The 12,794-nt window shown below is 38.4% G+C and overlaps 1 protein-coding gene across 2 annotated transcripts in view; it reads right to left on the reverse strand.

The window, feature by feature from the left end:
* Window positions 1-1,766: 1,766 nt before the first annotated feature.
* The window catches only part of POLR3A (RNA polymerase III subunit A), a 51,793-nt gene continuing 40,765 nt past the window's right edge, over window positions 1,767-12,794 (reverse strand). For both annotated transcript variants that reach the window (XM_034776336.1, XM_034776334.1), the window contains 10 exons: window positions 12,592-12,678; window positions 12,415-12,497; window positions 10,819-10,989; window positions 10,066-10,159; window positions 9,840-9,932; window positions 7,982-8,146; window positions 7,064-7,228; window positions 6,553-6,684; window positions 4,988-5,120; window positions 1,767-2,498 (listed from right to left, as the gene is read on the reverse strand). In XM_034776336.1, coding sequence (XP_034632227.1) covers window positions 2,353-2,498; window positions 4,988-5,120; window positions 6,553-6,684; window positions 7,064-7,228; window positions 7,982-8,146; window positions 9,840-9,932; window positions 10,066-10,159; window positions 10,819-10,989; window positions 12,415-12,497; window positions 12,592-12,678 — 1,269 coding nt within the window. In that variant the 3' untranslated portion in view covers window positions 1,767-2,352. The remainder of the gene's footprint in view (window positions 2,499-4,987; window positions 5,121-6,552; window positions 6,685-7,063; window positions 7,229-7,981; window positions 8,147-9,839; window positions 9,933-10,065; window positions 10,160-10,818; window positions 10,990-12,414; window positions 12,498-12,591; window positions 12,679-12,794) is intronic.

Genomic DNA, 12,794 nt, shown 5'->3' on the forward strand with positions numbered 1-12,794 from the left:
TGCTTACCAAAGAAAAACAAAAACAAACAAAAAACAGTTCTTAAAAGTTAATTCCCCCCCATATCATCAGTGTACATTCAGGAATATTGTATTTATATTGAATGGTTTTAGTGTCTCTTCAGTCTGAAGATTACTCCAATGAGTTAAAGGGAAAGTAAAGGCACTGTTCTAACTCCAGTGGGTTAAAGGGAAAGAAAAGACATTATTCTAACTAGAATTAAGCAATTATATTTCAGTTCTTTCGTTACCAAACATGAAAGATGACTTTTCTACTTCTACTTTACTCATTTTAAAAACAAAACAAAGTTCAAAGGAGCTTGGCTGACTTATGAGACATTTACAAAAATAAGGTTGCCACGTGCTTACAGTTTTAGCAATATAACATATGCTATACCATGAAAAAAGTTAGCTGTGTATCATCCATGTACACAAAAGCCTTCTCTCAACCTTTAATGCTAGCTTTGCTTCACATTTTGTAACCTCCATTAAATCCTCACTGGAACAGAATCTTTGGGGAGGAAAATACAGCATCAAATAATTTAGTATAAGGAGAGTTTATGGAAATGATAATAAAAAAGGCAGAGTTTCGTGCAGAAATTAGACAGCATTGTTTTCTATTAACAATGGCAATATTCAGTCACTCACATTACACAAACAAAATAGAAGTGAGTTGGTCTTCTGGTATATGCCTCCCAAAGTCTGGTTCTCTTATACTTTTACTAATACATACCTCTGCATTTGGGTGAGGAACAAGCTGGTGTGAATTGGGCATTCAATGCAACCTTCTAGTGTTCATTCCTCATCTTTAGGAACTGCAGATGTGACTTCTGCAGCTCCCATTGAAAGGCCATTTCCACATATACCCTGCCTATATTCACAGATCAGCGTGTTGAATAAATCTTTGTCAAATCTGAGCAGAGAAAATAGCTCAGTTGTACTGATAAAAGCAAACTAAAACCCTAGACAGCACTGCGAGAACATAGCAGGTACAATAACCTGCCACACTAAGAATCCTAATGGCTATTCACATACTACAAAGCATCAGATTTCTCAGATGTAGACTGTGTAACTTTTAATCTCACCTAGATCTTGTACTACAACCTCACATACAGTGCATGTGTCTTGTACATCCCTCCCTCATGTTCAGGTGCCCCCATTTTCCCAAGCTTAGATAGTATAAATCCAGAGAACAGTTATTCAGTATAGATTTATTTTCCTGACTAGTCAGTGTTGCTACCAGGATTTTGCTTACAGGAAGTCTTCATGTCTACAGACCAACAGACCATGGATATACAGCAATAATCACCGGCTCTTTGGAGGAAAAAAACCTTGATAAAAGTAGTACCTTCTACTATCCCGCACTACAATCAACATCTACTGACAAACTATCATGTGCTACTTTAATTTTCTTTAGCCTTGTCATGAGAACACCTGAAACAATGTTACATCAAGCTCAGTAATGCAGCGATAAACCATAAGGGAAAGATAGACTGCAGAGATGATTTTCAGGCAAAAAGGCAGTATATTTCTGCCACTATTTAATAATGTCTTACTTCAGCATTTTGCCAATCTCAATTAGTAGGTTCAGCACAAATGACACTGTCTCCTTGAGCAAAAAGCTCTTTTCTTGTAGACAAATTGCTTACACTGCTTTTTCATGTTGCATGGACCAATACATCTTGTAAAACCTAATAGCAATTATATTTCTTTTGTAAAGAAATTATTAGATTGAAAGCTTGCCTTCCTCTGGTATCCTAATGCTTTGGCATATAATTCTTAGCTGTAACCGCCTTATATGCGCCTTTTGTAGTCATTTAACCAGTTCTACTAGTGATCCTCTAGTGACAGCAGTCCAAAAATGTCCACTTCTAAAGGCACCAAGGTCATTGCACCTGTGCTTTGTATTCGAAACACCTCAACTCCCAACACCAAGAAGTTGAGTCTGTCAGAAAATGGATGTTTTTATTTGTGATGACATAGGAAAAAGAAAGTCAATTCCTGTTACACCGCAACCACCACGCTTTGGGAGTATTTATTTTAAGTAATGTAACAATTCCTCCAGTTGTCTTCCAGCCAGTGTGTTGCATGCATATCTGTAGCATGGAAAATTCTTGCACATTAGCAACTAAGCATAGTCAATGGACATTAATTTTAAACCAATTTCTACTTCTCTGTATAGACCAGTATTCTCCTTTAAAAGTCTGTATCAGCAACTAGTGAGCAACTGCCCAACTTCTTTGACAATATTTAATTTACCAAGTCACAGCTCAAACTTATTTTGAGATGAGTGTAGTAAAAACACTTTAGTTTAAGCTTTATACCATGTTCTTGCAAACTGGTGTTGTGTAGCTCCTATTTGATAAGTGGAATATGAAATTCGTTATCAAAAATAAGGGGCCTCCTAGGAGGGGTTGACTCCTTGTCTGCTTTGTGCAGCAGTTTGAAGAGTCCTGTTCCAATGTTCATTGGAATTCCCATGATGATACACTCAGAAACACCTAGGAGAGAAAAAACCCACAGAGTTAAGTGACTAAAAGTTTCTAAAATTACTTGCACAGCAAAACCTTGTTAGAACCTTACATATAAAGCCAAACATGTCAAAAGCTCTCTCCACCAGACACAGTTAAGCAAGTTGTTCATCACAACCAATAAATGTTTTTTCTTGTTTGCCAACCAACAGCAGTGAAGGAGCGTCAGTTATAAAAATGGATTTATAGCTTTGTTTGACACTGGAATTTACTGTGAACAAGGCACTGCCTATTGTTAAGTATGAACCCAACTGCTTGAAATTTATCCTGCATGTTGACCTGTCTACTGTTTGTCACAGCGGCAAGGCTTTTGTGCAGTCTGGTAAAGTTCTCTTAGGCTGACAGATTTTCAAGTGAAATGAAGTCTGGAGTTTCTCACCACTTCAGCTGTTCTGATTAATTTTTTTTTTGCATTTTGATGACTCAGAAGTGCATGTGTTGAAAGTTATCAATCTTGCCATGGATTTAGCCTTCAAGTGAGCCCTAGTGCCTTTGATGTGTCAGTTAATATATGGTTTGGAAGTGAAGTCATGAATGCATGCAATACATGTGTACATGCACAAGGTTATTTCCTAACTTTTCAGCAATGTGCTGTATTACTGTGTTTTAGATATGTACTCCTAGAACACTGCTCTTCAATTACTATATATTCAAAGATTTCAACTACTACACATGAAAATAAAAAGCAGTGTTTTGTCTCTAATTGGATTGTTGGCTCTTTGGAGCAGGGACTGTATTTTTGTTCTGCGTTTCTACAGCTTAGCACTACGGGATCCTGGCTTATGACTGGGGACCCAACACACTACAATAATTCAAGTAATAATGAACAGCAATAACGTGTGCCCTTCAAACCAAAATGACGATGTACCTATATTTCCTACTCATATGAACATGTGATTGTACACGGCTTGCTTGTAAGAAAAACTGCCAATACTACCTCTTTACATTTGGAAATAAGAAAATTTTGTCCATCCCATTTCCTTATTTGAACTAAACTGTTACAGGAAGAGGGCAGCATGAAAAGGTCCTTAGTAAAATCTTGATTGAGGAAAAGGGAAACTCAGTCAGAGGGGACTTTGAGCAAACATTTTCTTTTCCATACCGTTCAGGATGGAGTAAGTTCACCATAGTACCCTCACTTTAACCACAATCACAGCAAAGAAAATAAACATTAATAGAAGTCAATCACACGGTAGGCACAGATGGCTAGAAAAAGAGACAGCTCTTAAAATATGGACTAGCCATGCCAAGCTTTCAAAACTATCTCCACCTATTCACAAGCGTTTCTATCCACAAAGAAGTCAGTGGATTCAGCTCTATATTTTCAACACATCCCAAACGAAGCCTCTGTTATATTAGTATTTTTATATTTCAGTAGCACCCAGAAGCCCTAATGAGGGATAACGGCTCCACTATGCTAGGCTCTGAACGAACATGTAGTCAAGGTAACTAGAGTTGTAATGAAATCTGCCTGCCTCCTCAACTCCTTAGCTTAATTGAGTAGATAACTGTCTAAACTGAACTAAAATTGGATGGGGAAAGAGAATGGGGAAAAAAAACAGATTTCTAATCAGGTACAGAGTATGCATGAGAACTTAAAATTAAGGGATTTACAATCAAATGACAAAACTCAAATATTTAACTATCATGGTACTAGAAAACTACATCAGCTTTTTTACATTTTAGTTTTAGTTATTTGTGCCTTTCATCCGTTCAGTGGAATAAGAGAAAGCTGCAACTGATATTAGTTCAGTAACTTATAAGCCTAGAAATATGCATGTACATTTTGACGGTGAACTAAAAAGCTTTTATCTGTTTGAACAAGAGATCTCGCTAAGATTTTATACCTTGTTTATCCCCATGGCCTTTGAGTGCCTAAGAGTTCAAGCCCCTTGGCCATCTGGGTTTTCTTGTTGCAATTGATGAAACCCATCATAATAATTCATTATTCAAAGTACCACAGATATGTACAGCACTTTAAAGTACAAACAAAAAGGGAGCCTAAAAAACAAAACAGGGAACTATTTTCCTTAATCCGCTTTAGGTCTTAGTAATGGTCAACAAAACTTGTAGAGTGAACACAAGAACACTGATCTTGCTAGGTAATTAAGGAGAGAAACTAATTTCCTGCTATTTCATTTAGTTAAGGGGAAAAAAATCCCAAGGGACAAATTTAATCCTCAGCAGCACAGGCAGGGCTCTAACTGACTAACCTCTTTGGATGGGAACAGGATGTGGCCCTAGGGTAGTGTCTGTCAGACTTCTGGGGTCAAGATGTTTTATCCAGCCCCACTGCTGAAGCTTTTAGCATATGACCTAGATTCATTTTAGTGTTTTGGGAGGCACACAGAAAGCTTTGGCAGGTGGGGAACATACACAAACACACAAACGTGCACGCTTTAAGAGTATTTTGCAGATGAGTGAATACTGCATGCTACAGTCTAACCTACAATACCTACCACACACAGAATCCTTCTGCCCAAAGTAGGCAGCATCAAACAGATGGTCTGCAGTCTTTTCAAAAGAAGCCAGCATTAACACACTTTCCTTCATTTTTGCCAGCCCAAACCTAGTAATGCCCAGGACTTCACCCTAGATCAATGCAGAAACAAAAAGACAGTCATAGTTCCAAGGGTTTGGTTAAATTTATTGACCAAAATAAGTGGATATGACAAAATATATAGTTTATTTTAACAGTACTGAACAAAAGTCTACAGTCTGAAGTGTAGCCTCTGTTCTGCCGCTTCATGCTTAAGTCTTTTGAAGGTTAAGGCTTTGGTAGTAATGAAAGTTTAAATAAAACCAAAAAAACTTTTATTCATAGGCTGTAGGATCAGCTATAAATTGCTTGAAACTTTATGATGCCAAGGAAATTGGAAAAGGTGCGAATCAAAAAAGGCATATAGATGACAGAAAAATGTTCAACTATTAATCAACCACTTCAAAACAAAACAAACCCCATTTTTGTGGAGGCTGCTATAAAGAACTTAGTGGAGACTGTCAGTTATTGTTGGCCAATAAATCTGACTCCAAGTGTAAAATGACTGGATAATGCAAATCCTCCATTTTAGTCACCTTAGAAAATCCACTTGAATTTAAACATATTAGATCTAATCCTGTTTCTAACTCACGTTGCTACAGAGCACCTTGCTCATAATGGAGCTAGTACAGTTCTGATACATGGGACAGAAGGGTAAGGGAAAGAAGTGGATTCTGGAAACCTGACAAGCTTACCAACACTTTACTCTGTGCCCCTTCCTCAATGAAATGGAAAGGGGGGCTGTGGGCTTGCTGCAGACAAAATTTTGGAAAGGTGCCACAACTAGTACAGAAGCTGTTGCAGTCCCAAAGGTGCAACAGTAACTGCCCTGCAGCTTCGGGAAACAAGGAAAAGCTACAATTCCTTAGCCGCTTTCCCAGAGGGCAAAGTTCCCCTGCGTTAAACTCCTGTACTCTAGCTTGACACATACGAAAGGATTTGCTCCATTATGTACATTAACACAAATACAGCTAGGTTATAGTCAACATACATTATCATGGATGTGGATAGCTATTTTCCTTCCCTGAGGAGTACTGACATTGCATCAAAATGGCCAGTGCTGTAACCCTAGTCCATACTCCATTATGTAATCTGCTTCCATTTGCAGGGACTCTGCCCTGCCCTCTGCTATGAAGAGCAGCTGTTGTGCTTTCAAATATTTGAACAGATATGCACAGCGGTGTACATGCTTGGGTGCCCACACCAACCCTATGCTCTTTATTGTAACATGCCAATGAGTTGACCTCAGGGTGAAATAAAGACACCCATAACCTCTAAATGAAGCTCTTCAAACAGACTGCTGTTCTCAAATTATGGATTAAGTCACCATTCAAGTTTGACATATCAACTCAGTCACAGGGATTAATTAGTATGATTAGCAGTTACTTCAGTATATAGCCTATTAATACTCCTCAGCTGAAAGCTCTTCTATTGCCTCTATAAAGATAGTTTGGATAAAGAGACCAAAAAGAACGCAGCACAAACCTTGTATGTCATCAGATCTGATAACAGCATAACATGCCTCCTGTCAATGCTCATACCATGGTTTACCATAGTGTACTGAATCTCATTGATAATGGTTGTTCGAGCAGCTTCAATCCCTAGTGTTTTCTCTACCTAGGAGAGAGATCATGTTGAATAAATGAAGAAGTGAAGTGCTTGGAGCGCTGAAACATTTCTTTGCTTGCACATGGGACTGAAGATTTTCTTAGTGATCTAACTAGAAAAATCTGAAGTGATTTTCCTGGGATGCACGTTCTACCAACCCCACCACCCTTTTTTTAAAAAAACACAACCTGAATTAATAAAAACATTTGCTCATTAAAAGTAATTGAAGTTGGCAGCTGAATTAGCCTTTTATGATAATACACACACTGACAGGTTACTTGTGAAAGTAGAAGTGATCAGTGGTAAATTGCATTAACTATCTGTAAATGAGCATAAGTAGGAATCAAGATGCAGCCAGAAGTAGTGCTAAGACACACTTGAGCATTACCTCATAAGTGTTGTTAGAAGTGGTCTTAGTTCCTTTGACTCCATGGGTGGCCATGACAGCTCGTAGGTTATCACCTTCCACCAGAAGTTTGTATTTCTCCTTGCCACTCTGCTCATCAATGTGAATGACCGCTCGAGACACCTCTGGGATACCTTGCACTACAATCTTTTCAAAATAAGAAGTTGTATAAACTGAACTTGTCCTGTCCATGCAGCTTTAAATAGACAACGTGAGAACACTTACATTTAAGGCTTTAAATCAGTCCTCAAAGCTATCTTAAAAACTCCACTTTTATACAGTGGTCTGAACATTAAAATAAGTATTAGTGTCTGATTTCTATTATGTGTTGAATGCTCTAGAGAGACATGTAAGAGGGGCATTCACCACATTACTGTTGTATAACTCGTCTTCTCTGTCCCCACATCTAGGGGGTCCAGAAAATCAGATGTACTACAGATCTCTGCCTCTTTCTCTATACGACACTCAGCATGCACCCTGTCAGTTACAGGTTTTTGTTTGCAACTATGTTTAAATCTAAACTAGACATGATCCTCACACAAGCTTAGCAATGCACTTGACAGATTTTATTATGGGCTCCTTTCAAAACCTGCCGTATTTTTAAGTGGTAGAAAATTTGGTACTCAAATAGCACTTTCCATCTTCAAAATGTCTTATGAAGAAACATACTTCGTAAGAATGTTGTAAGAAAAATATTACAATCTCCATTTTACGTAGGGGGAGAGACACAGGAAATGTTAAGGCTGAAACAAGAGCCAGCAGCATTGCTGGCATTAGAACCGAGGAGTTCTGGACTCAGACAACTAGACCATATTGACACTCAATACAATCTAGAAACAAGTATTTCCCACATACAAATTGAAGCAGTTACCAATTGCAAAAGGAAGAGATTCTACTTACCTTTGGTAGCTCTTCTTTCAGGGATTGCAAGACATAATACATTGAACTCTTACTATTCTCACGAGGGGTCACACAGACAACTGCCTCTCCATGAACGGCAACATCCCCAGGCTTCACTCTTAGCTTAGATGTGCAGATAGAATATCGCACAGTCTCTGCATTCACCTGTGACAAAATGATTCCTTGAATATTAAAATATGTCCTTTAACCATTTTAAATCTTTCAGCCATGAAGAAATCAGATTTCTGCTCCACTAATTAACCAGGATACTATCACAGCTGGATGGGGCTAACAAATGGAATGCTTGCAGATTATCACAAAATAGCTCTCGGAGTGAAATGTGCCTCTCTGCAGATGGTCCACACAGGCCCAGATGCCACTTCAGTCTCACTGGAGTGTTCTATAAGGGTGAACTTTTATTGAATATGACACAGAACTAAACTATTTGCCGTGTTATTGCAGTTGTGTCAGTCCCAGGATATTAGACACACAAGGTGGGTGAATAATAAAGAGATATTACTGTAATGCCAGTAAACCAAGTGCCAGAGCTGGCATTAGCTAAGAACTGACAAACTCATAGTTGGAAACAAAACCAGCTCACCTATATGTTAGTTTTGTTCAAAATAGGTATTAGTTTTACCAGAATATATTTAGTGTTTAGATTAGATGAAATGCTTGCAAGTTGCTGAATACATTAATCTCACTTGCAATGCCTGTACCCCATGCTATAAGGAAATATGAAAGCATTGCTTTATAACTTTGAAAATGTTTGCTCTGAACTTTTGAACCCAGGCACGGAAATCATCTCCCACACCCAGTAAGGAGGCCTATCAAGATTAAACGGGCCATTAAGAATCATCATAGTACAAAGGATTCGTGAATGGCCCTATCAAGACCTTGGAAATGCTAGGTACAAGGGGGTTTGTCTCATGAACTGGAAGGCCAAATTTAAGAGATAAAACAGGGTCACATGAAAATTTGTCATCTCTTTGCTGTTTTAACTCACAGGGGCAGAGACATTAAACAGAGGCAGAGATCCCCAGGGGTAACCCCTGGGTCCAGCCTGAAAGACATTTTGAATTGACAGATTACCACATCTCTGTCATCTTTACGAACCACGTTTAGGAACTCATTTGTGTATGTTTGCTTGCTTTAACTTGTAAACAACTTTTATTTTTTTTCCTAGTTAACAAACCTTTAGATAGTGATAAATGGTCATGTACACCAAAAATCTCACACTGTTCAGGTTGCTTCCAATCTCAAGAGAGCACAGATCTTACACAAAAGACAGCACCTGTAGCCCGTCATGTAACAAACTAAGTCCAGCTTGTAAAATCTAATTATAGAGCACACCGCCAGACCGTGTTGTCTGCCCTGTTTTCGACGCTCACAAACGTGAGCTACTCCAGACAGCATGACAACTACCTCACCCCACCTTGTCTCACAGAACTCAATTTGCCACATAGCACAACAGCCATTCACCTCAGAAGATCTGTTCCTAGCGAAAGGCTCAAGAGAAAAATAAATTTTAGCAATGGTCTACTTACAAGATGACCATAATTCTGTGCAACTTAGTTGTTCTTTGAATAAATCCTGAAGTTAAATAGGTCAGGAAACCTGAACACTGCCTGCCTGTGCTATTCCCAGCTCTAGGCAATGCTCTGAAATGCCAACTTTGAGTACTAAACAGAGTTGTAAACCTTATATGGACATCTTGTGGATGGCACTTTCCATCTGCTCTTTAACTAGCTTGTTTATTGACATCTCTGAAAAGGGCATCAGAGATGGTGTGGAGGAAGGGACCACCGCTTGTTCTGGTTTTCCAAGTAGTACAGTGAACAAGATCTGGAAAACTCACCTCTAGTCTCAGCAGTCTAATCCGCTCCAGAGAGAGCTTGACCAGTATAAAGCAATCATCAGGAAGAAACACTTCTTCGATGTACTCTGAAATCTGTAAGGTACAGATCCAGATGGAATAGTTAGAATCTCTCCAAGAATGGTTACTGTCCACTACAAAAAGTCTGCAACAATACAGACTAGAGTTTTTAAATTTAATGTAGTACCAACAATGAAGATTTTCCTACCTCTCCTAATAGAGTTTTCTCAATTCTTCCCTTAACCAGACGGGCAAAATCAGAATCATCATCCTTGTCCAAGTGTGCTGTGATAATAGGTGTGCTACACAGAATAAGACACAGCAATAAAATTTACTAGCTAGATTATAGAACAGCAGCTTTCTATTGTATCCTAGCTTCTGTGGTCTGTCTTGACTACCATCCACTATAGGGACAAATAGGACAGGCTGTAAAAGAGACTGCTGCTTGCTAGAAAATAATAGTACCCAAAATTGACACGTCTAAGAAAATTATTCTTTAAATATCTCAAGCTTGAAGGAATAAGACAGTTATTGGAATTCAAACTCCAACGTATACATACTCTAAGAGGTTAGAGTATGTTTTTATGGCTTAGTCTACTGTAGCAGTGCTTAACTATGGCTCCAGGCGCACATCAGAAATATACAAGTGTTTTAACTACTGCTTGAGCTAGACCCATCTGATGTAGACTAAATCTCTTGACAGTCTGTAGTCTGTAAGTGAATGTTTCAAAGGCAATGAACACCTAACTTTGTGTTTGGGCCACTAGAAAAGTAATTATTTGGATGGACTGAAATATGAGATTTTCTGCCAATTAAGATACAAATTTGATGAGTAACCTGGTTCATCTTGTTTAGATATTTGACAGGGTAAGCCTCACATATTCCTGCAAGACAGATCCTACTTTGGGCTGCAGGTTAATCACTTTTCACTAAAGCAGAGGAATAAAAAAGGTTTCAGTACCTGATTGCTTTGGAGGCATTAATAATTTCTTTGATTCTAGGAACACCCAGAGTGATGTTCATCGAGGCAACACCAGCAAAGTGGAAAGTTTTCAGAGTCATCTGTGTGCCAGGCTCACCAATACTCTGAGCACACAGAGCTCCTACTGCAGAGCCAGGCTCCATCTGTGCCCTGAGAAGAAAGTCAGGGGTTAAAAAAACCAAACAAACCTCAAATCAAAAACACAGGATAAAACAAATTGCTAATTAAAACACTAAATCTAGGCTGAGCAAAGTTAAGCATTATTCCAGGAGTGCTAATAAGAGTTTTTAAACTGTATTTTCTTCGCCAGAGCTGGCAGGAAAAGAGACAAACACCAATTTCATGCAATGTGAACGACTGCCAGGGGCATAGAGAAATTCCGCTGCCCCAGTTATAAAAAAACATTCCAAAACTGGTCAGGTCAACTAAAAGAAGTTCATCTTCTTCTGAAGTATTAGGTACTGGCCATTGCTAGATCCAGAATCATCAGATGGACCAACACACTGGCAATTCCCATATTCCAAATGGAAATTCTCCATTATGGAATTGTTCTTGATGGGTTGACAAAGTTAGAAGATTAGACTTATCTAAGGTGACCCAGGATACAGAACTTTTTCCTCTTGAAAAAAAAAAAAAAAAAAAAAAAAAAAAAAGCCGCTATAATGTATTGAAATCCAATTTCTGAGAGGGAAAGCCTCTGAGAATAAAATCAGATCATGTTATTGCTTTATTATAGCATCAATGCATCAGAACATTACCCACGTGACCATAAGCTAAGTAATCAGAGCAAAGAAAACCAACATGCCAGTTAATTAACAAGTCTGCTGTAAATTATCTTCTACATAAACCTAGTGCTTCTAGAACAGTGGTTTTCAACCTGGGGGTCTGCAGACTATATCTAAGATTTCCAAAGGGGTCTGCACCTCCATTTGAAATTTTTTAGGGGTCAGGAAATGAAAAAAGGTTGAAAACCACTGTTCTAGACGCATTAAGCCACAGCAGAAATAGGTTTAGCAAATAACCAATGCATTGAGTGCATGTAGGAGACCAGAGGATAGCTGTCACCCTCATTTATATCCCAATGAACGAATCCCAAGTCATTATGAACCTTCTCTATACATACGAATTAACTCACGATGAACAGAGAGAAGAGCAGACTATCAGTGTTTTCTTATAGTACAGAAGCTGTCTCCCAGAAATGAGTGTCAGATTCAGGACCAATGTTGTGCAAAACTAAAGATGATTGTCTACAGTCTGTTTATAGATCAAGATTAACAGTCAAGGTTGTAATGGCCTTCAAATTGACATAACTTTAACACTATCCTAACACTAAGGCCATGTCTATACTACCTCTTGTCAGTATAACTTATGTTGCTCAGGGGTCTGGAAAAAACCCACACCTCTGAGCGACATAAATTACACCAACAGAAGAGACAGAAGGCTCTATTGTAGCAACAATTACATTCTCAGATTTAAGTCAATCAGTTACAAGCCCTACCCCTAACTTGTATAAGTAGTGGTGAACATTGAATTGATATAAGCCAATTAGAAGAAAACAAGTACTGAAACTTGTACCTCATGTATTTGTCCCTACAGGTCTCTAGAAACTTCTCTAGCTGCGTTGGGGTAATTCGATCCAATTGGTACAAGACACGTGGCTGAAGAGACAAAGAGACAGAAATGTTAGAAATCCAGTGGGTTATGGAGCTTTACTGTACGTACATTTGTTGTTACCTCTCTGAAGGCAGTTACCTCTGTTGTGCCATTGTCGTTAATACCATACTTGTCCCTGGTTTTCTTGATCTTTTCAGAAACGCTTTTGATGAATTTTTTAATCTCCTGAAATTAAAAAAATAAAAAAGTAAGAATTATGAAATAGATGAGTCTCGTACTCCAGCCCTACTATGGTAAATGCTATTGGTTACATATCTGAAAGAACCTTTTTACAATACTAA

This window comes from Trachemys scripta, chromosome 7 (assembly GCF_013100865.1).
Source record: "Trachemys scripta elegans isolate TJP31775 chromosome 7, CAS_Tse_1.0, whole genome shotgun sequence".
Classification (NCBI taxonomy): domain Eukaryota; kingdom Metazoa; phylum Chordata; order Testudines; family Emydidae; genus Trachemys; species Trachemys scripta.